At 48.9% G+C, this 23454-nt stretch overlaps 2 protein-coding genes across 4 annotated transcripts in view; one reads left to right on the top strand and one right to left on the bottom strand.

The window, feature by feature from the left end:
• The first annotated feature begins 362 nt into the window (after window positions 1-362).
• On the top strand, window positions 363-11289 carry fpgs (folylpolyglutamate synthase). 2 transcript variants are annotated; one of them, XM_042337193.1, is made up of 16 exons: window positions 363-530; window positions 1884-2018; window positions 2968-3021; window positions 3925-3989; window positions 5254-5368; window positions 5486-5563; window positions 5690-5751; window positions 6258-6360; window positions 6614-6691; window positions 6866-7004; window positions 7221-7322; window positions 8423-8520; window positions 8628-8680; window positions 8983-9058; window positions 9737-9803; window positions 10019-11289. In XM_042337193.1, the coding sequence occupies exons 1-16, from the start codon at window positions 381-383 to the stop codon at window positions 10453-10455; spliced, it is 1812 nt and encodes a 603-aa protein (XP_042193127.1). In that variant the 5' UTR covers window positions 363-380; the 3' UTR covers window positions 10456-11289. The 2 variants fall into 2 exon arrangements, with proteins under 2 accessions (XP_042193127.1, XP_042193128.1); XM_042337194.1 differs by lacking the exon at window positions 363-530 and adding an exon at window positions 1180-1298.
• A 4999-nt stretch (window positions 11290-16288) lies between these two features.
• Window positions 16289-23454, bottom strand: part of LOC103184679 (endoglin) — a 37740-nt gene continuing 30574 nt past the window's right edge. For both annotated transcript variants that reach the window (XM_007902836.2, XM_007902837.2), the window contains exons 15-16: window positions 17979-18092; window positions 16289-17325 (exon numbers count right to left, since the gene is read on the bottom strand). In XM_007902836.2, coding sequence (XP_007901027.2) covers window positions 17207-17325; window positions 17979-18092 — 233 coding nt within the window. In that variant the 3' untranslated portion in view covers window positions 16289-17206. The remainder of the gene's footprint in view (window positions 17326-17978; window positions 18093-23454) is intronic.

Raw genomic sequence — 23454 nt, 5'->3', positions numbered from 1 at the left:
CCTCCAAAAAAAAAACAACCCCAAAACAATAATAAATCGGTCGCTTTCAATCCCCGACTGTTTGTGGGGACGTCGCTGCGCGCGATCGGCGGCCGCGTCCGCCCACGAATATGCGGTCGATTCACTTTACAGTGTGTCCCGTGAAGCGCTTTGGGACGTGTTGTTGTTGTTGTTGTTATTGGATGCCGTCTGGACCTGCGGAGTGGGCGTTCCCACACACCTGTGTTGCTCTGGCGAGTGGGGGCACCTGGACCTGGACCCGCCCACGTGACGGCGTGAGCGCGTTGCCAGTATGAAAGATGGCGGCGGTGCTGGCGGGCGGGCGGTGACGGTGTCGGGGGGGGGGGAGAGCAGCCGGGGGTCAGGGGTCGGCCGCGGCGATGGCGCGCTGGTGCCGCGCGCTGCTTCAGGGGCTCCTCGGCCGACGGCTCGTGTCCGCGGCGCCTCCCGGGGCGGCGTGTTCCCGCCTGTCCGCCTTCACACCCTGGAGCGCCGCCTCGGCCCCGCGGGCCGGCGGGATGGACTACTCGGTGCGTGAGGGGGGGCGTCCGTCCCGAGGGGCTGTGTGTGTGTGTGTCTGTGTGTCCCCGGGGGGGAGGGGGTGCTCTGTGTGTGTGTGTGTCCCCGGGGGGGGAGGGGGAGCTCTGTGTGTGTGTGTGTGTCCCCGGGGGGGGAGGGGGAGCTCTGTGTGTGTGTGTGTGTGTCCCGGGGGGGGAGGGGGTGCTCTGTGTGTGTGTGTGTCCCGGGGGGAGGGGGTGCTGTGTGTGTGTGTGTGTGTGTGAGTGTCCCGGGGGGGAGGGGGTGCTGTGTGTGTGTGTGTGTGTCCCGGGGGGAGGGGGAGCTCTGTGTGTGTGTGTCCCGGGGGGGAGGGGGTGCTGTGTGTGTGTGTGTGTGAGTGTCCCGGGGGGGGGGGAGGGGGTGCTGTGTGTGTGTGTGTGTGTGTCCCGGGGGGGAGGGTGTGCTCTGTGTGTGAGTGTCCGGGGAGGGGGGGGGGGCGGGTGCTCTGTGTGTGAGTGTCCCGGGGTGTGGGTGTTGTGAGGGGATGGCTGTGTGTGTGTGTGTGGGGTGGGGGTTGTCCGGATTCTGCTGTCCTGACCCAACTGTCCAGCGCCTTGGGATGTCCTCCCGACGTGAAAGGCGCTCTATAAATGAAATCCTGTTGTTGTTGTGTTGTGTAGTGACTGTTTACTAGGAACTGGATGGTGGGGATGGGGGGGACGGTAGTGGATCCTTAACAGGTGGCAGGAGTTTTACATCTGTACAGTGCGGGAACAGAGTGAACGTGGAACAGTCAGACTGTAATAACACAATAATAATCTTGCATTTGATGCAGAGCCTTATCGCGTCGTTGCGACGTCTCAAAGCGCTCCAAATGGAATGGGTGAACAGCGCACGGCAGTCAGAGGCCCCGCCCGAACCACAGCCGGGGTCACTAACCCAGGGCTCCGAGCTATCGGGAATGTCCGCTTCCACCGCGAGCTGCCTTCGTGTCCATTCGAGGGGTTGCTAACGATGCTGTGGCGCTGGGGCTGGAATTTGGGGAATTTGTTCCCGGTGACAGGTATCCAGCCATCGGGCTGTCTGCGCGGGGCCCCAGTCTACAAAAGTCTGTCTCCGAGGCAAGAGTGAAACTGGCTGACACGGGGTGTGGGGTGTGGGAAGGAAACAGAGAACAGCACGATGGCCGAGTGACTTACAAGTCTCGCATTCTATGGGCGGTCGGGGTGGGGGGGAGGGTTAGAGATAGAATAACGCATTTCAGGAGTCAGTTACAGCCCGGAATCTAATCCAGGGTTTAGATTTAGAATACGGAGTCCGGGGGATCGCTGCTGTGTTGTTTGAGGAGAGCAATGGGGCTGAGATCTCTTTCTCCGCGACTACAGGATGCAGTGTGGGCACTGAACAGCCTCCAGACCAATGCCAGCGTGTTGGAGAACGTCCGGCGGGATCAGGCGCGCGGGCAGTCCGAGGACACACTCAAAGCCATGAAATCCTTCCTGGAGCGAACTGGATTGACGGTGAGGTTAAAGTGTAATATTGTGGGCATTATTCTGGGGTGTTCTGGGGGAGGCAGTGTGTACTGCCTCGGTTCTGTGATTGCCTGTGCACCTTATACAACAGCAACTTGCCTTCAAACAGCACGTTTCAAAACAACAACTTGTATTAATATAGTGTTAAGCGAATGTGTCAATGTTAAGCGCTCCAAAACACTTAGAATTATACAGCACAGAAGGAGGCCATTCGGCCCATTGTGTCTGCACTGGCTCTTTGAAAAGCGCTACCCAAGTCAATCCCACTCCCCCGCTCTATCACCATAGCTCTGCAAACTTGTCGTTCCCAAATAATACTCTCTTAAAAATTGTTATCGAATCGGATTCAACTTCCCCTTCAGGCAAAGCATTTCAGCTTCTAGCGTTTCAGAACACTTAACTGTGGGCACAGTTTGATGATGAGCCGAGGAGAAAGGGGAGGTGACCGCAGTCACGGTCGAAGAGGAAAGTCTTCAGGTGTGACCTGAAGACTGGTCAAGAGGGGGGGCGATTGAGGCAGAGAGTTCCAGAAGGTCAGGGTGAAGTGGCTAAAAGCATGGCCACCGATGATGGAGAAGAGGGGTAGGGGAGCAGGAGGTCAGTGCCGGATGAACGAAAGAGGCTGGCAGAGGAATGGGTGTGAGCAGGTTGGTGAGAGAGGGAGGTGCCAAGACGTGAAGTGATTTGTAGGTGATTGTGAGGATCTTGAAATCAACCTGTTCGCTCTGAGACCCTACCCTGCATGGAGGGAGCTATATAAGTACAAGTTGTTGTTCTGTGACAGAGCCAGTGGGGTCTTAGTTGGATCCCCTGCGATACTCAGTGTCTGGCCTCGCTTATGAAGAACAGAATGGCTGCTTGGCGAGGAATTTGTGAGGGTGGGTTGGCTGACTGCTGAGGTGTGGAGTTAGTAACTGATTGTCTCTGTCCTTGGCAGGTGGAGCAACTGGATCAGCTGTCTGTCATCCACGTCACTGGCACTAAGGGCAAGGTCAGTGTATCACTGCGAGGGGAGTGCTGGCCAGGGTATGACCAGGAGCCTCACCACTGCCTCGCCCTGGCTCCCTCCCCAGTGTCGGTTGATTGTCACTTGATCTATTTGGATCACGGTGCTGCTGGCGAGATTTATTTATAAATTCTTCCTTGGATTCACTTCTAGCTTCTTAGGAAATGTTATTGATGATCTTTATACCCTACCTCACCCCTCAACCCCTCTCCTCTAACCCTCTATTCCCTTCTCCTCTATGCCTCAATTCAATTCTCCCTCAAGTATGCATCCTTTTAAATATGTTGATGCTTTTTGCTCCAATCACAGTTGCCAGCAACGAGTTCCACATTCTCACCATCCTGTGCGTGTGTGAGATGTTCCTCCTAAACTGTCTGTTACTGATTTCTATTTGGACTCTCATTTTGGACTCTCTGACTCTCTGTGGAGTCCTGTAGCTCAGTGGTTAGAGCACTCGCTTTGCAAGCGAGAGACCTGAGTTCAATTCCAGGCAGAGGGCGAAACCTTGGGCAAGTTTCCTTACTCCACACAGAGCCTAATAATAATCCCTCCAAAACCAAAAACAATAATAAATTGATCATTTTCAATCCCCGACTGTTTGTGGGACATTGCTGTGCGCAATTGGCTGCCGCGTTCGCCCACAAATATATAGTCACTTTACAGTGTGTTCTGTGAAGCGCTTTGGGACGTCCTCCCGACGTGAAAAGCGCTATATCAAATGCAAGGATTATTATTATTATTATTAAATTAGAAATAGTTTATGAACATGCCCTTCGTCAAATCCTTTCATAATTTTAAATCTCAATCAGGTTCTTGATCATCTCAGCTCTGAACTTTCCTGAATGCTGTAAACTGACACCTGATGTCTGACTTTTGATTTATTGCCAGGGTTCCACCTGTGCCTTTTGTGAGAAAATATTGCATAATTACGGATTAAAGACTGGATTTTTCAGGTAAATCAACGTTTTAAATACCAGTCAGCCACGAGGCACCACACCTGGCTCAACACCAAACTCGAGTCTTGGCTCAGTTGCTTGCACTCTTGCCTCTCTGTGACACTTGTGGGTTAAACTCCCAAAACTGGATTTGTTGCTTTCTTGAGTGATAATTACCTCTGGAACACGATCCACCAATCGACTAACAACCGAGATCCTACTTACCGCTTGGTAAACAGAGGGGTGTTTGTGGAGTAAAGAAAGTTGCCCAGCGTTTCGCCCTGCCCGGGAATTGAATCCAGGGTCCTCTCACTTGCGAGGCGAGCGTGCTGAGCACTACCGCTATGAAACTCTGCAAAATGAAATAATAATAATTTAAAGTGCCCTCTGTGTGGATTGCCATGTTGTGGAGTGGGTGGGAGCAAGAGTGAGAGGCGATACAACAAGAGTGTGAAAGATAACAACAACAGACGGCATTTGTACAGCGCCTTTCAGGTCAGGAGGACGTCCCAAGGTGCTGAACAGTCAGGGATCCGCACCCAAGCTGGTGATTCGGATCAAGAGGGGCGGGAGGCTAACCGAAAACACGGTCGAAGAGTAGGGTCTTGAAACTCTATATAGGACACTATATAACTACAAGCTGTTGCTGTTAAGACAGTTTACCTATTGTGCGGCGATGGCCTGCCAATTTCCTCTCATTACAGCAATTGACAAATCTCCCAGTTGGGAATTTTAAGTTAATAAGTAGTTTATTTATTAAACAGCGAGTCACAAGGTAGTAATTCAATTACTACATCAATGTACCAAATGCAGTTCACAAATTCACTCTTCCGGTCTGCTCCTTTCACTCTGTCCCTATGTTTGTCAGCCTTTGTCACTATCTCTGTGTTTGTGGCTCCAAAACTGCAAACATTGTGCCAGCTGCAGCTGAACCATCTTATAAAGAAGCAGTTTTATCCACAGAAACAGTCACTCCACTTTTCAATATATCCTGTGAAGCGCTTCTGACGTGAAAGGCGCAGTACCAAATGTAAAGATGATTATTTTTCAATGAAATGGCTCTGCATTAAAAAACATCTCTCTCTCTGTATATTTCTGCCTCTCTTTGTGAATCTGTGCATCTGTCTCGCTTTCTCTCGGCTTGTATCTGTTTTTCCCTTTCTTTGTATTTATCTCTGCCTCCCTCTATATGCGTATCTGTCTCTTGTCTGTGTGAGTTTCTTTCTGAGTGTCTCTCACACGTGTTGCAGACATGTTATAACCACTCCTCTCCTGTGATCAGCTCTCCACACCTGGTGCAAGTCCGGGAGAGAATCCGAATCAACGGTCAGCCAATCAGTAAAGAGTTGTTTGCCAAATACTTCTGGCAGGTTTACACCCTTCTGGACCAGACCAAGGTAGGAGGGGGTTTGGGGAGGCGGGGGGGCGGGGTGGTCATGTCCAGACTGGTGGGGTGGTTTGGGGTTGGTTCTTGGTCTTCACTAACTCTTCTTTCTCTGTGCTCCTGCCGACAGGGAGAGCATGCGGACAGCCTCCCCGCTTACTTCCACTTCCTCACCATCCTCATGTTCCACATCTTCCTGCGAGAGAAGGTAAAGAGTTTGTTAGCGTGGGGTGGCGGGTGGGGGATTGTGTGTAGGGGGGAGATACTGAGGAGAGTGTGGAGGTCGAGACCTCATTTGCTTCACTCACTCTGATACATTGCTTCCTGTGCTCAGGTACAGGTGGCGATTGTGGAGGTTGGTATCGGCGGAGCCTTTGACTGCACCAACATCATCAGGTAGGAGACAGCATCAAGGCAGCACCAACCCCCCCCCACCTCCAGAACATCCTCTTGTGTGCCCCTCTCTCTCATTCTCGCTCACCTCCCTCTCGCTCACAGACCCCTCTCTCTCTCTTTCCCCCCAGCCCCCAAGGTTCTGGTCTCTCTCTGTTATGCCCCTCCTTGAGCCCCCCACTGTATTATGCTCTGATTTAAAAAAAATTAAAAAATATTAAAACTTTGGTCACTTGACCAATCTACGACTGTTTGTGGGACACTGCTGTGCGCAATTGGCTGCTATACTTCGCCCACAAAATATACAGTCAATTCAACACCAACAACTTGCACGTATATAGCGTCACTCTTCTTTCTCTATGTTCCTGCCGACAGGGTAGCGTTTCAGAGCGCTTAAACAGTATATTCACTTTACAGTATATTCTGCAAAGTGCTTTGAGACGTCGCAAAGACGTGGTAAGGCGCTATATCAAATGCAAGGATTATTATATTATTATTTACCATCTCAGACGTCCTGTCGTGTGCGGAGTTTCGTCGCTGGGGCTTGATCACGTGGCTATCCTGGGAGACAGTCTGGAGAAGATCGCCTGGCATAAAGGAGGAATCTTCAAGGTAGAGAGCAAGCGTGTTGGGAGCTTTATTCCGTATCAAATCAAATTATAGCGTACCCAGGAGTGTGGACAGACAGTGTCGAGGGAGCTTCACTCTGTCTCTAAGCTGTGCTGTCACTGACCTGGGAGTGCTTCGTGCTGTGGGATGGAAATGGATTGTTGAGTGTGGTTTGTTACTGGTTTACTGCCCGGCTGATGGTGACTTGATTTAGACGCTGTGATCCTGACTGATCGCCACTTCCTTCCCCTCACAGCCTGCAGTCCCGGCATTCACGGTGACGCAGTTCAGTGGACCAATGGGAGTGCTGGTCCAGAGAGCTAAAGAGATTGGGGTAAGTGGCGTTCACAGTTTGAGAGCTTCCTGTCCACCCCCCTGAGCCTGTAGGGGTGGGGGGGGTGGCACCAGGTGCAGAGAGCAAGACCTGGGTCAGGGGTGCGGGGGAGCGACGGACCGGGCTGGGGAGCAAGACAGGTGGTGACGTGGATGCTGTTTCTCTGCTCTGCAGTGCCTGCTGCGCCTGTGCCCAGATTTGGGGGATTACCCCGTGGAGGGCGGGAAGTTACACCTGGGCTTGGTGGGAGAACATCAGAAACACAACGCAACTCTGGCCCTGCAACTGGTCCAAACCTGGCTCCGGCACCACGGTAACCACAGGGGAGAGGCTGGGGCGGAGGGGAGGGGTGGGGGCGGAGGGGGAAGTGACTGGAGGGGAGCTGGGAGCACTGGGGCAGGTGGGGAGGGCCAATGAGCAGTAGGGGGTGCTGTGTGAGGGGCTTGGAGTAGAGGGGCTGGGGCAGGGTGGTGGGAGGGGCTGGCTGTCGCGGGGCTTTTCCTGTTACAATTGTTTCCTGTTCACACAGACTTGCCCTCGCTCCGAGGGTCCATGCTGCCCCCGGGGGAGTACGAGCACGGGCGCCCTCCGGCCAGCTCAGGGTTCCCGCTGCCGGCCCCCATGGTGCAAGGTAACTGATCTCACCGACTTGTTGGGATTACAAGGTGTCAGGTCGGGAATCACCTAACTCATGTGAATGTTGAGTGGGAAGCTGGGATAATGTGTGGGATTGCTACGCACACACACACCCAAACTGTCCTGGTTAGAGCACTCGCCTTGCAAGCGAGAAACCTGGGTTCAATTCCAGGCAGAGGGCGAAACCTTGGGCAAGTTTCCTTACTCCACACAGAGCCTAATAATAATCCCTCCAAAACCAAAAACAATAATAAATTGGTCATTTTCAACCCATGACTGTTTGTGGGACATTGCTGTGCGCAATTGGCTGCCGCGTTCGCCCACAAATATACAGTCAATTCACTTTACAGTGTGTTCTGTGAAGCGCTTTGGGACGTCCTCCTGACGTGAAAAGCGCTATATCAAATGCAAGGATTATTATTATTATTATTATTATTATTCCACACACCTAATAATAATCCCTCCAAAACAAAAAGAAATTGGTCATTTTCAATCCACGACTGTTTGTGGGATATCGCTGTGCGCAATTGGCTGCCGCGTTTCGCCCAAAAGTATACAGTCAATTCATTTTACAGCATATTCTGTGAAGCGCTATATCAAATGCAAGGATTATTGTTATTATTCAAGCAAAGCAGTCACCCTGATACACTCGTACACAACCGTCTCACACACAGATACACACCAGCCACAGTCACTCACACTGTCATGCATGCACTCTCTCACACATGCACACACTTGCTACCTCACACTCAAGCATCGTCTCTCACACACACACACGCCTTCTCTTACTCAAATATTGTCACTCCCCCCACACATACGCACTCTCTACCCCACACACACTCTCCCTCTTTCCCTTACACACACACTTCAGTCCTCACACAATGGTTCAGGTCGGGACCCAGTAATCGCTGGCGGTGGGGGGGAGGAGGAAGGAGGTTGTTGACCTTGGACTTTTCCGAGTGTTTGTGATGAGTTGTTAATGTGTTACTGGAGAACGTTTCAGGCAGGACATGAAAACAAGGAGGGGGCGGGGGCTGTGCTGTGCAGTGGCACTGACCGGTTGAGCCTCTGTCTGTTCTTTCCCACCCCCCACAGGCCTGCAGGACACGGTGTGGCTGGGACGCTCACAGGTTATGAAGCGTGGCCCTGTCACCTACTACATCGACGGAGCTCACACCATCGAGAGTATGCAGGTATGTGCCTCGGGAGGGGGGCAGGGTGGGGGGAGCCGGTGGGGAGGTAGGTGGGGGAAGGGCCGGTAGGGGAGAAGTACAGCCATTGACTCTGGTTTTGTTCCCAGGCCGGTGTCAGGTGGTATCGGGAATACTCGCTGAGGGAGGCAAAAGCAGTGGAGTAAGTAATCCGTGGGGGGGTGGTGGGACAGGGTGGGGGCAGAACAAGGGCGGAGAGGTCAGATTGAAGGATTGTTGGCTTGCTGTCGCTGAGCGGATGATGGCTTCCATTAGCTCCTTAATTTCTCACTTCATTTACATCGCTGGCCCCTTCCAGAACCTGGTCCCACCTTGTGCTCCTCCAGTAACGCCTCTCTCTCCTTCCTCTCTCTCTCTCTCTCTCCTTCCTCTCTCCTTTCTCTCATTCTCTCTCTCTCTCTCCTTCCTCTCTCTCACCTTCCTCTCTATCTCTCTCTCTCTCAGCGGCCGGTTGCTGCAGGTGTTGCTGTTTAACACGACTGGAGAGCGAGACGCTCAGGCGCTGCTGAAACTCCTGTTGGTGAGAACAACAACACATTGCATTTCATGTCGGAAGGGACGTCCCTGAACAGTGACCAGTTTGCACCCGAGCTGCGTGTTGGAATTGGGAGAGGGTGCGGGAGGGAGGGTGACTGAAAGCCCAGTCGAAAAGGAAGGTCTTGAGACTGGCCTTGAGGGAGGCAAGGGAGGGGGCGAGGTGGAGTGGCTCCGAGATGGAGTTTCAGACAGGTGGGCAGAAAGACTGATTAGCCCGATGGTGGAGTGGGCAGGGCGGGGGGACATGGAGCAGCCCAGTGCCCGAAGAGCAGACGGAGAAGACAGGTAAGAGAAGAGCAGGACCGTGGAGGGCTGAGTGTTAGGTTGGGGTGAGGACAGGGTTTTGTTGTATAGTCCCGTGTGTAGATCACCGCCACCCCACACCATCCTCATCGCTGTCGCAGCCCACCCGGCCCCGAATCACCATCGCTGGCCCCTGCCCATTAAATGTTTTAAGATGACATTAATTGGTCGGTGTGTGATCCCAGCAGCCGACAGGCGAGGGCGATGCTTTACACAGAACATAAGCCTCCAGAGAAATAAAAACAAGTGGCTGGGGACACTCAGCCGGTCAGGCAGCATCTATGGCGAGAGTAAAGTGAGTTAACGTTTCAGATCGATGACCTTTCATCAGAACTTCACTGCTTTTTTTTTGTTGCAGCCGTGCCAATTTGATTTTGCGGTTTTCTGCCCCAATCTGACGATGGCGACACAGAGCATGAGTGATGGTGAGTTTGGCTGCTGTTAACACTTCTCATACATGCCCCCATTGCTTGAAGATGTCAAGAGTTGTGTCTCTGGGCCTGAGTGGTAAACAAACAGAGAGAGTGAAAGAGGAGGTTTGGAGTGGGGAAGTGAGAGGTGGGTGGTGGGGGTGCAAGAGAGTCGGGGATAAAGTTGCCAGCGACTGCTGTGGATTGCAGTCTTTCTCTTTTCTCTGCAGATCAGACAAATTACACGGTGTCGCTGGAGAATGTGCTGACCAATTGCTTGACAAACCAGCAGACGTGGTGCCAGTTGTTGCAAGGTGGGCGTGAGGAGAGCTGGCGGGCGTCTGGTGACAGGCTGGCGGAGTCTGTCAGACTGGTGAAGGGTGGGGGCCGGGATCGGGGGCTGCTGCTTCTCCGGGAGTCCGAGGGCTCTGAGCTTGACCAGCCGGAGGCGCGGGCGCTGGTCTTCCCCTGTATCTCAGACGCCCTCCAGTGGATCACACAGGGGCGAGACCCTGAGCTGGGGCTGGGGGCTGCTGGTTCCCCCACACTGCATTCCGCTGGGGCCCGAGCCCTCCAGGAGGCTTCAGCCATTCAGATCCTGATCATAGGCAGTCTGCATCTCATCGGCGGTGCCCTGAAACTACTGGACCAGTCACTGTCTGAGTGAGGCAAAGCTCTGCTCTTACTCCCCGCCTCCCGTCAGGGCTCTCTCGGGCACAGTGGGGGTCAGTGTCCGTCAACAACAACTAAAACATTTATAGAGCGCCCTTCACACAGGGAAGCATCCCACAGGGCTTGCCCCAGCCTCCAGCTTTGCTCAGCCAGAGCAGCTCAACAACAACAAATTACATTTGCAAAGCACCTTTCAGGTCAGGAGGATGTCCCAAGACCCTAGACAGTCAGAACCACCTTTTAGTTGTCCGAGTTTAACCTCTCTGTGGGGGGAAAGCGGGGTGGGGGGAGGCCAGAATGTCACAGCAACATGATAAAAGTAATTGCCAACGTTTTGTCATTTTTTTAAAAAAAAGTCTTAATTTTGCTTTAAAAAATTGTCTTAATTTTTAAGAATAAACAAGGATGGTCAATCTGACAACATCTCTCTTTCCCTCCCTCTCCCCTCATTAATTCCTGGGGGAGAGGAGTTGTCTGCCTTGGGGAAGGGGTGTCTGTTCTGGGAGTGGGGGGGTCTAAGGCTAAAAGTAATGTCCCAGCTTCGGGGAAGGGGGTAAATTGGAGCTCGGTCATTGCACCTGAGTGGATGTTGCACACTCACCTGGAGGTTAGAAGGTCGTGAGTTGGGATTTGAGTCTAACCTGGTGGAACCCAGGGCAACGCTGGGGCAAGTGCCAAACTGTTGGAGGTGCCGTCCTTTTGGCAAGATATTAAACCGCGGAGCTATCTGCCTATTCAGGTGAATGTTAAAGATTTCTGCCTTGGGGAAGGGGTGTCTATTTAATAATAATAATAATCCTCGCATTTGAATATAGTGCTTTTCACGTCGGGAGGACGTCCCAAAGCGCTTCACAGAACACACTGTAAAGTGTATTGACTGTATATTTGTGGGCGAACGCGGCAGCCAATGGCGCACAGCAATGTCTCACAAACAGTCGTAGATTGAAAATGACCAATTTATTATAGTTTTTGGTTTTGGAGGGATTATTATTAGGCTCTGTGTGGAGTAAGGAAACTTGCCCAAGGTTTCGCCCTCTGCCTGGAATTGAACTCAGGTCTCTCACTTGCAAAGCGAGTGCTCTAACCACTGAGTTACAGGACTCTACATTTATACTATTAAGTGCTTTAAGGGGATCTCAGTCATTTGGATCTTTCGTCTAAAATTATGAATGTTACCAGTGGCCGTGTGTGAGGCTGGGCATCAAACTCCACTGTCGGTGGCAATGCCTCCTCCTGTCACACGGACTCTGAGAACTTCTCAGTTGCCAAAGAGGGTGTGTCTGTCTGTGATGTGGAGTGCAATAGATCTTTATATTTCACCACAATTTGCATTTATATAGCATCTTTCACAGTGGGAGAACGACTCAAAGTGCCCACTGAAAGTCTTTATAACAAAGAAGGTTACATTAGACACATATAGTTGTTACCCTTTTAAAAGGCAAGCTTATGTGTATTTTCTTCTGGTTATAAGAATCAGCAATAGAAAGAAGTATTTTAAAAAATTGAAGTCAAACGTGTTTTTAATTTAATGTTTTTTTTAAAAAGTGTATAAAATTCCTGCTTAGATTTTTATTCTTTCTCAAAAAAAACAAGCTGTGTGTTGAGAAATGGTTCAAGTTTGATGCTGCCATTTGTTGCGTGAAATCATGTTTTTGGGCCGAGGGCTAACACGTGACACCTTGTGAACAATGCCCACGTTTTTAAACGTTTTACTCTTGATAATTCAGAAATGCTTGCCCGGAGAGTGCTTTAAAGGAGAATTATGTAAAGTGGCTGAATAAATGGGTGAACAGAGTGTGAGGTTTGGTGTCTTTAATTCTTTTACAGTAAGTATCTTTAACCAAATCTCTTCCCCCTTCTCCCCCCACCCCCAGTCCTAATGCCCTGGCACTAACCCGTGTCTGGATCTTCTACTCTTTCAGCCCCAGTGAAATCCCTCCCCCCCACACACACACACACACACAAAACCGAGATTTGAGGGGGAGAGGGTTTGAGAAATGGAAAAATAATAATAATACTCTTTACTGAGCACAGAGTATTGAACTCACGAAGAAGCAAAGGGTATTTTCTGACCCCGGATGGTATTAAACAAGACATTTTATTTGAGTCACTGTCAACATTTACATTACAAATGCTACGGTTCCACGGTACAGAACATAACTGAACACAGGTAACACCGTCACGGGAGATCAGCTGCAGGTTATCTGGTGCTGCTTTGCTCTGTGTTGAGCCTCGTCCGTTCGTCTTGGTGAATGTGACGCGCTACAAACGCCCAAAGGAGTGACGCTGATTATTGATGGCCCCAGCCCGACCTTTATTAAAGGTATTTATTATTTCCTGGTCTCAACCCATCTTGTACCAGTTCCTCCTCCCGCTACTGCATAAAAGCCACATGGCTCCCAATAACATGGGGGAAAGGTGTGTAACAAAACATTTCCTATCTCTCTGTAACCCGTGTTTTTACTATTTTGTAACCAGTCATTCATTGATACTAAATGTGGCTGTTAGTTCTCTATATGAGTTCTAGATTGTTTAACATTGGGTTTGAGTTCTTTTCCATTCACCAAGTACAGGTACAACAGGACTAACCCAGTCAGCTGTTAACCCATAGCCTACTCTGCTACAATCAAAGGTCCTGTTCAATTCTCAAATCATTTTTATTCAGAACAACTTCGTATACAGTACTCGGAATGCTTAATGTATTTTTCCAATAAAGTAGCTGGTTTAATTTGCAACGGAACTATTTGTCTTATTGATACAAATTTCCTGGGAGAAACAGCTTTGTGCAGTTGTTTTTGCCAATATTTGTGACAGAACCTGTCAACGTGCCAACATTCAAATTGATTTCATATGAAGCAAACCGGCATCAGGCGTTTCGAATGTCTCGTGATTGAGGTTGGAAGGTTTCCAGCTCACATCAATCACAAAGATGGGGACAGAATGGCTCCATCTTTTTTGGGATTGAATCGAACACTGTCGCTGCTCAGAAATATTTTTGATCTAAAGGATCTTTACACGTTTTACAGGTTGAAGGCTGCGCTGAAGTCCTTTCTGTGATCTCTGAGCAAATGTGACGTACATTTCTATTCCGAAACAAAACAAAACAATGATTACGAGCTAAATAGATTAACTTGAAAAGGCTTTGGCAAAGGATGTGCGAAACAAGCGGATTCCTGGTGACTTGTCTGGGAAATTGTCAGCCAGACAATTCCCAGGATGTGCATGGGGCCTGTGCTAGTTGCCAGGAGTAGATGAGACTAACCAGACACCGGGGGCTACGCAGCAGGATTGTAAAGAAGCAGAAAAGACCAGTGCGTTCCCATCTGGCTGATTAACAAAGTTAACGCGAATGATGCCCTCCATCGCTCAGATTTCTGCACCAGATAGCCAGCTAATATAGAGAGGAGCGCCAGCTAATTTCCCTCTCAACCCAACCCTGAGTGTAGTCAGTGACTGAATGGAAAACACTACCTCTTTTCCTGAGTTTTCTTTTTCTTCATCTCAGTCACTGGCTCTTCCCAAACCCGGGCTGATGTTTATGGGGATTTCATTTGCGTCCAGGCGGAATCATGGCTCACACGCTGGCAGATCAAGGATGATTCAACCCCTGACCCCGATGGTTAATGGAGGAGAAGCTAGCAGGTAGTGACTGAGAACCAGAATCGTCTGTTCGTAGTGCAGGAAGTTTCTGACAGTGGATGTCGGATCGTCATAGATAAGGAGAAGGGAATCGAAAACTTTTTATCGAGGTGAGATCGAGCTAGAGGCGAGAGAATGCTGTGTCGGACAACAACAACTTGCATTTATATAGCGCCCTTCATGTGGGGTAGCGTCCTGGAGCCAGGAGGAGAGGGAGAGAGAGGGGGACGGTGACCGTAAGCATGATCAAAAGATGTTCAGGCAGGATTTGAAAGTGGGGAGGGAGGGGGCAAGGCGGAAGGATTGAGGGAAAGAATTCCAGAGTTTCGGGGCATAGTGGCTGAAGGCACAGCCTCTGATGGTAGAGCAGAGGGGACGAGGGACAAACAGGAGGTTGGAGCCAGCCGAGGGGAGGCAGCGGGTGGTGGAGTCGAGGGGTAAACAGGTCGGAAAGGTAGGGAGGTGCCAGGACATGAAGGGATTTGAAAACGATTGAGAGGATCTTGAAATCAACCCGTTAGGTAACTGGGAGCCAATTGAGCCGGCAAGGACTGGTGTGACGGGGCCAGAGAGAACGTGAGGAACCCACGCAGCTTACTCTCAGAGCTGATGTACAGATGTGTGAGCGACCAAAACTTTCCATCGTGTTTCTCTCTCTCCACGCCCTTCACCAGTTAGTCCCCCTGCGTTTTGTTTACGCTTATTTTCGATGCTAAAAGAAGGTCTGAGTATCGGAAAGCCAACAAACAGAGCATTCGCTTTCCAACACGTGCAGGAACTCACTGAGTTCAGCACAGACGTCTGAGCAGTGTTCAATAGGAAATCACCACAATGGTTTTGTCATCAGTAAAATTCCTTTAACGTCTGTGTCTATTAATAGTATTGTATTAATCTTGAGCTATAATATGAAATACAGTATTTAATGAACTAACTCTGTACATAATCTGATTTTAGGTTCTATATATGTTTAACTATGTGTTTTACAGTAGTTGTCTATCTCAGCTCCTAGATTTAAAAAAAATGCTTTATAAGTGACTCACCCTCAGTCACGGGCTCAGTAACTTAACTCAGTGATAAATCCAGAGCTGATTAATCAATCAATGCTCAACAGGCGCTTCTCATTGTGTTTGTTGGTGATTTTATGGAATTTATTAAGCTAAACTGGAATGGAATATTGCCGACTTTGGGTTTGGTGCAGACTAAACTCCCTCGGTGCCTCCCAGCACCCAGTGTCAGGGCCCCTCATCACACCTCACAAGCAGCGCCGTTAGACCATTTAGATAGTGATTGGTGGTGGCTTCACCTCACCACACACACACAGCCAAGGAATGTTACGATGGCTCTGACCACGCGGTGTGACAACAACAACTTGCATTTTTATCGAGCCCTTCAGGCCGGGCGGTGTCTCGGAGTGCTTAAATACACTGGGTGATGGGGGGGGGGAACCTGGCAAGGGGAGTGTCTGGGGAGGGGCCAATTGGTGGGCAAGGTGGGCACACTGTGGCTGGCATTGAGTAACACAAACAGAATGAGCCATAAAACAAAACCGAACCGGCAACACATCGCCCAAAGGCTGCCCAAACCTCACATACCACCAGAGGACCATCCCACAACAGGTGCAGATCTGTGAGCAATCTACTGTAAGGACACAAGTAAAGCTGGGGAGATACTGTTCACATCATGTTTTCTTTTGGGGGAAAAAGCAATGACTGAAGGAGTAACTGGTTATACGAATAACAGATGAATAAATAAATCTATTACTATTGTTCATGTGGGTTTACAGGTAAACTTGTCTGAGGTTGCTTTCCATGAACAACACCTATTAGAAAGGTATAGTTCTGTTTCCTTCAAAAGAATGCACTCATACACTCACCCCAAGCTGCAACCCTTTGAACACAGCTTGATTATTAATGATTGCCCAGATCTGTGAGGACACTTCAAACCGTGACCTTAACATCTTCCTCAGTCAGTGAAAAAAAATCACCTCCTTTCTGAGGACCTTCACACTCGCTCACAAAGCCTCGGGATTATTACCCCAGAAAGCGATCCACTAATCGACTAAAAATCGGGTTTCTACTTAGTACTAGGTAAACAGAGGTGTGTGTGGAGTAAGGAAACTCGCCTAAGGTTTCGTCCTGCCCCAGAATCGAGAAGTTCCCCATCCCCCAGGAAGGTGGAAGGCGAACTAGATGGACCTTGGTCTTTTTTTCATCTAGCATTTCTTATGTTCCTGTTTGTGTGAGGAAGGAAGAGATTTGCTACAGCTTTTTACGGAGATCGGAGGGTATATGTATAGGAATGCATTCTTTATTAGTTTTATAGGTTAATAATTCTGTATATTAATATATTAAGGCATAAACTGTATCCATGATTTCTTTACAAAAAAAAAGCAAATAAAGTAAGAATCTGTGTAACTGCTCCGGTTTTCTGATCATTTCCTGGCAACAAAGCTCGTTCATAAAAACATTTCAACCACAGAAGCTACAGTATTCCACGTCTCGTAGTCGGGCTAAAGCCTTGTTGCTGCTGATGATGGAATCTCACACATACTGGGTTCAGAATCCCAACAGTTAACAGCACAGTAACTGTTGGATATACATCAGGTCGTTATTTACTAACCCATTATTCCCAGTACGAGTGCCATCACCCATCAGTGACAGCACCCCATGCTCAAACATGTCCCAAACTCAATACCTCCCACCCCGCTCCCTACACACACGCACGCGCACACACACACACATAAAATATCCAAACAGTACATGGGATGTAACCAGGCAGAGACCAGAGCAAAGGCTTTAACCTCACCTTGTGGAGCAGACATTACATTAACATCAGACCCAGGCTCTGTGTCTGGTTCCTGGAGTCTGCTGAACATTGACTTAATAAAGACCTTGTGGTCACCCGTAGGGTCCGTCATTGTCTATCCGTTGGCACCAGCTGTATCAGGCAGTGCTGCTGTCAGGTACCTTTACTGCAGATGGATGTTACATTAGGTCAACGCTGGGAGTTTTGCTGCTGTTCAGAATGCCGAGGAGTGTTCCAGTGGCCGGGGCTGCCGGTGTGTCGCGGGTGGTGGTGACCGGTCACTGGGGGAATGGCAGTGAGGGCTAGGCCATGCTGCTGGTGGAGCAGGGAGTGCTCTGGGTGCTGCCGATGCTGTGGTTGGTGCTGCTGGCCTCAGACGCTGGTGGGATAGTGGGGACGGGTTCCTTCTCCACAGACGCTCCTATAAGATTCGCATAAAAGCCACTGATTAACATTTCGCCCTCCGTGAACCAAACACATCCACCGCCCTGCACACACCTGCACCTCCCTCTCCACAGGAGCTGTTAAATCACACTAAACCACTGGCTCTATTTGTGGATGGTTAGGGTTCTGGGTTGATACAGTCGGAATGATGCAACTTCTAAATGACACTGAGGGGATGAAGTGCAGTGCGGAGTTGTGAGGTGAGATGTGAAACTGAGATCTTTTCTGTCTGTTCAGGTGGATGGTACAGATCCCACACTAGTTTCATTCAGAGCAGGGAGTTCCTCCAAATGTCCTGGCCGAATCCTTTCCTCAACCAAATCCACCAACTGATAGACAATTTCATTGCTGTGCGTGGGATGTTCCTGGCAGAGGTTAGCTGCTGTGACTCTCTATACAAATCCCTAGAATCTCAACGGAACTCTTTGCGTGAAGCGCTTTGAGACGTGTCGACGTACGAAATGCAAGTGTTATCTATTATCGTTGATGAACCCACTACACTGACAGCCTCTGTTCGGCCAGTAGCTCGCTTTATACTCTGGAAACCAAACCGTGTATATACAGCACTTCTCTCGAGACGATTTGATCAAATATGCGCTGTTGTATGACGAGACGTCCCCTGTGACTCACCGGTGTGTGAATAGATGTACCACAGCGCTGCGGTCAGCAATGCTCCAATGCAGAAAGCACCAAATGCAATTCCTAACACAGCTGCCATCTCCAGGCCCTGGGTGACTATTGTATCTGAAGCAGAGAAAGGAGAGTGTCTTAGTTACAACCAACTGGCTGACAGGAAAAAGACCACTTTACTAAAGGCTGCCACCGATGCCTATCGGGCAATGGCATTGTTGAAATGTCCCCTTTACGGAGCTCCACATGTACCCATCGTGTGAAACTGCCCATACACACCCCACGAGCATCAGTGAGATCTTGTAACCTGGTCCAGTTGAGTCCTGCAGTCACACTGGGGAGAGACTGACACCCAGTGAATGAGAGTGCATTTCATCGGCTGGTTTTGAAGAACCTTTACCACTAACCAGTGAAACAACAAAACTCTTCACCAATAGAACTTCATAACCATGTATTATTATATAGATGAGCAAATCTGCAGCAGAGTTCAGAAAGGTGCAAAACCAATAGAGTAGTGATAATGGGGGACTCCAATTATCCTAACATAGACTGGCAAAATAACTGTGTAAAGGGCAAAGAGGGGGAAAGATTCCTGAAATCTATGCAGGATAACTTTCTGGATCAGTATATTTCCAGGCCAACGAGGAAGGAAGCAGTGCTGGATCTAGTTCTGGGGAATGAAGCCGGTTTCAGTAGGAAAGCATCTGGACCACAGTGATCACAACATCGTTAGGTTTAGAGTACTTATGGAAAGGGACAAGGAGCAATCAAAGGTGAAGATACTCAACTGAAGTCCCCGGTATTAAAGGGACAGCGGCAGCGGATACAGAACTGTCTGGGAGACAGAAAGCAGAGAGTGGTGGTGAACGGTTGTTTTTCTGACTGGAGGGAAGTGAGCAGTGATGTCCCCCAGGGGTCAGTATTAATCTGTATAAATGACCTGGACTTGGATATAGGGAGTACAGTTTCCAGGTTTGCAGATGATACTAAGCTGGAAAAGTAGTAAACAGTGAGGAGGATAGTAACAGACTGAAAATGGACATAGACAGACTGGTAAAATGGGCAGACACGTGGCAGATAAAGTTTAATGCAAAATGATGCATTTTAGGAGGAAGAATGAGGAGAGGCAATATAAGCTGATGGTACAATTTTAAAGAGGGTGAAGGAACAGAGAGATTTGGGGGTTCACATAAGTAAATCTTTGAAGATGGCAGGACAGGTAGATAAAGCTGTTAAAAAAGCATACGGGATACTAGGCTTTATAAATAGGGGCATAGAAGACAAAAGTCAGGAAGTTATGATGAACCTTTATATAAACACTGGTTAGCCCCCAGCGAGAGACTGTGCTCAGTTCTGGGCACCACACTTTAGGAAGGATGTCAAGGCATTGGAGAGGGTTCAAAGGAGATTGACCAGGATGGTACCAGGAATGAGGGACTGCAGTTATCAGGAGAGGCGAGAGAAGCTGGGATTATTGTCCTTGGAGCAGAGAAGGTTTCAAAATTATGAAGGGATTCAATAAAGTGAACAAGGAGGAACTATTTCCACTGGGGGGGTGGGTCGGTAACCCAAGGACACCGATTTTAAATAGTTGTTCAAAGCAACTGAGGGGAAAGTGAGGAGAAATGTTTTCACACAGTGAGTTGTTCGGATCTGGAATGTAAAGAGTGGTGGAAGTCGATTCGATAACTTTTAAGAGAGAAGGAGATAATTATTTGGGGAGGACAAGTTTGCAGGGCTATGGGGAGAGCTCGGGGGAGTGGGATTGAATTGGATAGCTCTTTTCAAAGAGCCGGCACAGACACCATGGGCCAAATGGCCTCCTTCTGTGCTGTATAATTCTATGATTCTATGATTTGACTGTAAGCTTCGTTCGAGAGAATCCGATGAAAGGTCATCGACTTGAAACATTAACTCACTTTCCTGTCTCCATAGATGTTGCCTGACCTGCTGAGTGTTCCCTGCGACTTCTGTTTGTAACTGACTGGTTGTTGGGCATAATTTTAGTTTCAACTGCTGTCGGCAGGTTTAACACAGAACCCTTTCTTGGGAGGATGAAGATTTAATCATAAGGTTTTGGTACAAAAGCACTGATTCTAAGGCAGAATTGATCTAAACGAGTGCAGTAACTGAAGGGACTGTGACAGGAAGGCAAGATCAATAGGTATTAGGGCCTTCTCCAGCACAATCTCTTGTGATCTTAACTATTGGTTTCATTTTCTCTTCGACCTTAATTAACGTCCGCCCAGTGTCTCGTTTCCCAAAGAAATTATCCTGCTTCCGTCTTATGAATCGGACGCATGTGTTGTGAACCTCAAGGTCCATTCTGAAGAGCAGTCTATCAACCACAGACTTTGTTGTCTGAGCTTTGGAGGGAACTGAACAAACAGAGACAGGAAACAGGACTGACTGCAGGTAATGGGAAGAGCACAGCTCAGGCTGAGCAGGAACCAGCAGGAGGGATGCTGGCGGACTCCAGAGAGAGAGAGAGCGAGAGAGAATTGAAAGCGATTAAAATCCAGGAAGGAAGATCACGTTTTTAACTGGGCCTGACACAATAACACTACAAATATAAATATTTCAGCACCTCTCCTGAACAAACTGAGACATTTATTGCCGTCGTCATTTCGCATTATTTTTAGAAGTCATTTTTCCATCGCTCTCGTACAGAGGAAAGACAGCAGTTCAGCTCATTGTCAGAGGTGACCGAGGGGTGAGAATTTGTACAATTCTGAAGAGGAATAATAAACTTTGTAAATCTGTTGATCCACACTGCAAAAGCCAGTACTTTTCCCTGACAGAGTGTTATGCAGCTACCGGAGTGACTGTATACCCCAGATTGGGTTTGAATCAGCCATTTTGCCCCCTCTCTCTCTGGAACTCCATCCCTCCAACTCGCTCCCTCCGACTCCCTCTCTCACTCAAGGTCCATCTCAAGACCTATCTCTTTTGCCATGCTTCTGATCACCTTTCCCCCTCTCCACACCTCTGGCTCCCACCACCAGCTCAGTGCCCAGCCAGAAGTGACAAGCCCTTTGAGAAGCGTCCTCTCGGTATGAAAGGTTCCGATAACCCTCTGCACAAAAACACTTCTTCTGGTGATGACGCTGAGCTTAACAAGATGCCCCTTGTTGCGGATTTGAAAGTGAGTGGGAATATGTCAGACCCAATCATCTCAAAACCTTTCACATTTAGGGCTCCATTAGATCACCATTGTGTATCAGCCTGGCTCAGTAGTAGAGCTCTCGTCTCTGAGTCAGAAGGTTGTGGGTTCTAGCCCCACTTCGGAACTTGGACTCACGTAGGCCAGGCTGACTCTCCAATGCAGCGCTGGGGGGGTGGTGGGTAGGGGGTTGCATTGTTGGAGGTGTCGTACTTCAGGTGAGACATTAAACCAAGGTTCCTCCTCTGCCTGTTCAGGTGGACGTTAAAGATCCCATGGCACTATTTGATAAGCGAAGGGAGGTTCTCTCTCTCCCAGTGGTCTGGCCAACGATCTCTCAAATAATATTGGCCACTCACTCCATGGCTGTTTGTGGGACACTGCTGTGCCCAATTGGCTGCCACGTTTCGGCCACAAAATTGAACAGTCAATTGCCACTTTACAGTATATCCTGCAAAACATTTAGAGAGGTCCTGCTGATGTGGAAGGTACTATACCAAATGCAAGGATTATTATTACAACCCTCTCTGCTACAGTACAACAACAACATCTCGCATTTATATAGCTGCCTTCATGCCGAACCGAATCTCGGAGCGCTTAAAAAGTGTTTGAGCAAAATCTCTCCATTGACTCCCTCACCCCGACCTCCTCTCCTGCCCCCCCCTCCACCACCACCACTGTGTGTGAATCTCTTCGGACCCTGTGTGTGGACCTCATGTCTGTTGAGGTCCGCTAATTGTAATTAATATCCATCACAAATGATATCTAGAATAACAGTACTGTAAGCTCTCTCCACACTCTCTCTTTTGGTCAAACGTGAGCACGTTTATTGGTAACCATTTGTTGACCTTTTCCCCACCCGAGTGTAAAATCTAAATGGTGAATAAACCTTCCTATAAGCTTTGGTATCAAAGTGAATTCATGAGGGCCAGACAGCGAGTTCACAAAGTCGTCAACAGGAAATTTGCTGTTACACAAACTGTACCCAGGGTCAACGTCTGATTTCTCAAATGTCTCCTGACATAAGCTGTTCTTTCACAGACACTCCTCTTGGTAATTTGCTGGACAACTGTTCAGATTGACGACTGAAATGCCAGCTCACAGGCTTCCGAGGGGGAAGTGAAGCTCAGTCATTCTTCAGAGTAATTACTTTCCTGTTAAAGATCAGAGATTTTTCGGGAGGATTTTTCAGGGAGTAATTCTGAGTGGCGTCACCACCATTTCCACTGCGCTACCAAAGTTGAAAGGCTTAGGTCGAGCCAGCAAATGGTAAGTATCAAATCCCAGTAAAATACAATCTGCTTTTGACGAACGTTAGCTGCACCCAGATGAGGTTCTCAGAAATGAACAACATAGACTGCATCAGACTCAAGTAAATAAGCGAAACAGTCAACTCTAACCTCATTGTTCAAAGTCAGTTCTGTACACATTTCACTTTCCGCACATCTATATTTCGGTGTTCAAAGCCACGGACCGTGTGTTTGCTCCATACACCCTTTTAAAATGGAAACTTTCCCTAGAGCGACTCCGGACAGAAGACTCGGGGATTTTTCTCCCTCGTTACACTCGCTGCGTCCGTCCTTCTTTTACAACCGGACGGGATAAGTCCGACTGAGAGATACTGAAAGCGACTTAAGTCATGTCAGTATCTACCATCAAAGCTTTTGAGATTTTCTCAAAATATTTCTGAACAGTCAAGAGAAAATCAAGGCCACATGTTATTGTGTGTGTGGGTGTGCAGAGTGGGGGGTTGGGGGTTGGGGGGAGAGCTCGCACTGACTCTGAGCTGCACACAGAGATGCCCGCGATGGACGTATGGATGTGGATCTCCCAGGTGAGCTCACTGTAGGCAAGGGCGTCCCTGTGTTTGTGGGGCAGCTTCCCAATGGTTTGTTACTTCATTCTCAATGCTGACGAGAAGATCACTGACCCTGGATGGGAAACTGCACAAAACTGCGGAGGTCTGGGCTTGCCAGGACGCTTGTGATTCAATCCCCAAAGGTCTCGTTTGCTACAAAAAATATCAATCATTGTTGTTCTTGCTCTTGTCACATTGCGATTAATGTCTCTGTTTTTCTTGGCTTCCAACCACACACGTCGCAAACAATCATCACCAATCCTGAACAACCAGTCAGGTCACCATCCATGCTTCCCTCAGGACAAGTCCTCCCACAAGTTGGCTCGTCACCACGGCAACTGGAATTTTTGTGGCATTTCACCCCCAAAATACACAATCAACTCACTTTACAGTATATTCTGCGAAGCACTTTCAGACGTCTCGAAGACGTGATAAGGGGCCGTATCAAATGACAG

Source organism: Callorhinchus milii, unplaced genomic scaffold, assembly GCF_018977255.1.
Source record: "Callorhinchus milii isolate IMCB2004 unplaced genomic scaffold, IMCB_Cmil_1.0 Scaffold8, whole genome shotgun sequence".
NCBI classification, from domain to species: domain Eukaryota; kingdom Metazoa; phylum Chordata; class Chondrichthyes; order Chimaeriformes; family Callorhinchidae; genus Callorhinchus; species Callorhinchus milii.
Note: the sequence above shows the minus strand (reverse complement) of the source record. Positions and strands in the feature narration are given on the sequence as shown.